Source organism: Cornus florida, unplaced genomic scaffold (assembly GCF_030987335.1).
Source record: "Cornus florida cultivar Cherokee Brave unplaced genomic scaffold, ASM3098733v1 CherokeeBrave_3.0.0_Hap2_Chr04, whole genome shotgun sequence".
In the NCBI taxonomy this organism is placed as follows: Eukaryota; Viridiplantae; Streptophyta; class Magnoliopsida; order Cornales; family Cornaceae; genus Cornus; species Cornus florida.
Window position 1 is genome coordinate 46,527,521 of NW_026775574.1, and position 2,597 is coordinate 46,530,117.

Here is a 2,597-nt window from a genome sequence, read left to right on the forward strand (position 1 = left end):
GCCTGGATAAGTGTGGGTTTGGCCTCCAAGAATATTCTGGAAATGGTTGACAACCTCACTCTTGATAGCTGGTAGAGACTCAGTGGTTTCCCCATTTGCCAATTGGAGCTTTGCAATCTTCTTCCTATTGCATCTGGCATTGAATGATCTCATAAAGTAACTTGTGTTTTTAACCCCTCCTCAAGCCATTTAATCCTAGATTTCTGCAGGAAGAATTGTCCTTCAGCCAGTGAAAGGTCATGAAACTTTTAAAAGAGAGCTTTTTCATCAGTCCTAAGTTGCACATTTGTAGGATTAGCGTTAAAAAGAACTTGGCAAGTCTTGAGATTCTCTCTAGCTTTAGCAACTTTAATGGAAATCTCACTGTAGTGCTTTCTGTTCAAAGCCTTCAGCTTGTGTTTAAGAATTTTTAGCTTCCTAACCACCTGGAACATAGGAGTAACCTGAACATCCATCTCACACACACTAGCCATAGTTGTAAGGAAGTCATCATAGTTCCTAATAAAGTTGAAAAATCTAAATGCATGGAATTCTCTTCTTGGTAGTGTACACCCCAGTGTTGATAACCATGGGAGAGTGGTCAGAAATCCCTTGGGGCAAGAACTCACAAGTGGAAAATTGAATCTCAGATAGCCATCTGTCATTGACAAGAACCCTATCTAGCTTTCTAGATATATTAGCATCACCTAGACTTTTATTGGTCCAGGTAAGAAAAATACTACAGTAGTTAAGCTCAGTCAATTCAGCCAAGTTAATACAGTTATTAAAATCTATAATACCTGAGTTCCACCTGCTAGAACCACCCACATTCTCATTAGGGTGCCTGATAATATTAAAATCACCAAGGAGTGCCCATGGAGAATGGGAGAAGCTTGTTGCTTGAGCTGTAATGTTACTCCACAAACATTCTCTTAGAGTAGCAGAGTTGTAAGCATAGATTGCAGAGACAAAGAAGTGGTGTTGGTCCTCTAATGTTGTAACACTGCAATGGATAACCTGGGCAGTAGAAGATAGCATGTGGACCTTAAGGATGTTGGGGTTAAAGAGAATCCATATTCTCCCCAAAGTGGAGTATGAATAATTGTGAATGAGCTTCCAAGAGGGAGCAATGGCTCTGTGGATAGGGCTAATGTTTGCTTCCTGAATTTTTGTTTCAAGAATGGCAATCAAATGAAGCTTAGAGTCCTTAATACACTACCTTATTTCTTTTTGTCTTTCAGGGGAATTGAGACCCCTGATATTCCAAGCTGCAATAAACATTAAACTAGGGTATTGAGGATCAACCTTGGAAAGCCCAACACAGGTAGACATGGGCCATCTTCACCCTTATTTTTCTTATTTTTCTTCTTCTTCCCTTTGCTATCAATGGCATCAGTGTCAAAAGTCACCTCACACCCAGTAGTGCTTGTGGAAGACTCAAGTGAGGAACATCCATGGAGATCCTTATTACCATTGGGGGAGCATTTAGCTTTTGACCCTGTAGCAATATTTCCTTCCACCTCATCTGTTGCACAAGTGGATAGGATGGGGATAGGTGCTGCAAATCCCTCTACAACAGGTTTATCAAGACTTTGTTTAGGGTTTGTGCAATTTTTGGTTAAAATATTCTTTTCCTCAGTGTAGTGAGGAATATTCATGGAACACCCACTCTTCCCTTTCTCAGCAGTGCAGTTAGCTTCCTTTTCCTAGCCAATAGTAGCTGCCATTGCAGTACCTACATTACTAGCAGGAGTTGCTGTTACCTTGGTAGTGGTAAAATCTTTATCTTCCTGCACAATAGGTCCTTCCATGGTCACAGGAGCCTCAATATTCACCAACTTGGTTATAATTTTCTTGACAGGGCATCTGGAGTCAAGGTGGCCAAAGCACTGACATGAAGAGCACACCATAGGCTTCCATTGGAACTCAACCTTGATGTCAATCCATACCCCATCCTCAGCTTCAAGCAAGAAATCCTCAATAAAGGGTTTTGTGGCATCCACCTCCACACACAGCCTTGCGTAGCTTAATCTCTTCTTGGTTTCAATGAGTTTATTAGCAAATAAAGGTCTCCCCACAGCACTGATAACATAACTGAAGCCCTTTGCTGTCCAAAACTCAAATAGAATATTATAGAACTTGATCCATAGGGGAATGAATCTATAGGAATCCTGATTGAGTACCATGCCTTTCTTCCATTTTTTCAAAAACATAGGTTTCCCCATGACCATGCAAGGGCCATTGGCCAAGATGTTATTACACTCCATTTCCGAGGCAAACTTGAAAATAAAGAACCCCTTGTCATCAGCCAAAACCTCAGTCAGTCCTTGGTGTTGCCACATCTTTGTAACTGAGTCTTTCACAAACGAGAAGGGGAGTTTCTTTTGGATAAAGTACCTAATAAGACAGCTTTCCCATTCGTTTGATCCCTCCTCTGCAATGCATTTTGGGGGTGAGAAGTAAGAGTTGTAAGATAAAAGAAGAAGAAAAGAGAAAAGGAAGCGAGAGTAGTTCATCAATAGAGTTGTAAGGCAAAAGGAGGGGAGAAGAAAGAAGGAAGCATAGTGTAAGGAGAAAATGGCAATCTAGTCATTTTGTCTTTTAAAATAAAGAGTTGA

General features: G+C 40.7%; 1 protein-coding gene across 1 annotated transcript; it reads right to left on the bottom strand.

Moving 5' to 3' along the window:
- Window positions 1-1,685: 1,685 nt before the first annotated feature.
- Window positions 1,686-2,321, bottom strand: LOC132304941 (uncharacterized). Its single transcript, XM_059802640.1, has one exon. It carries the CDS (start codon window positions 2,319-2,321, stop codon window positions 1,686-1,688), a length of 636 nt encoding a protein of 211 aa, XP_059658623.1.
- Window positions 2,322-2,597: the final 276 nt, after the last annotated feature.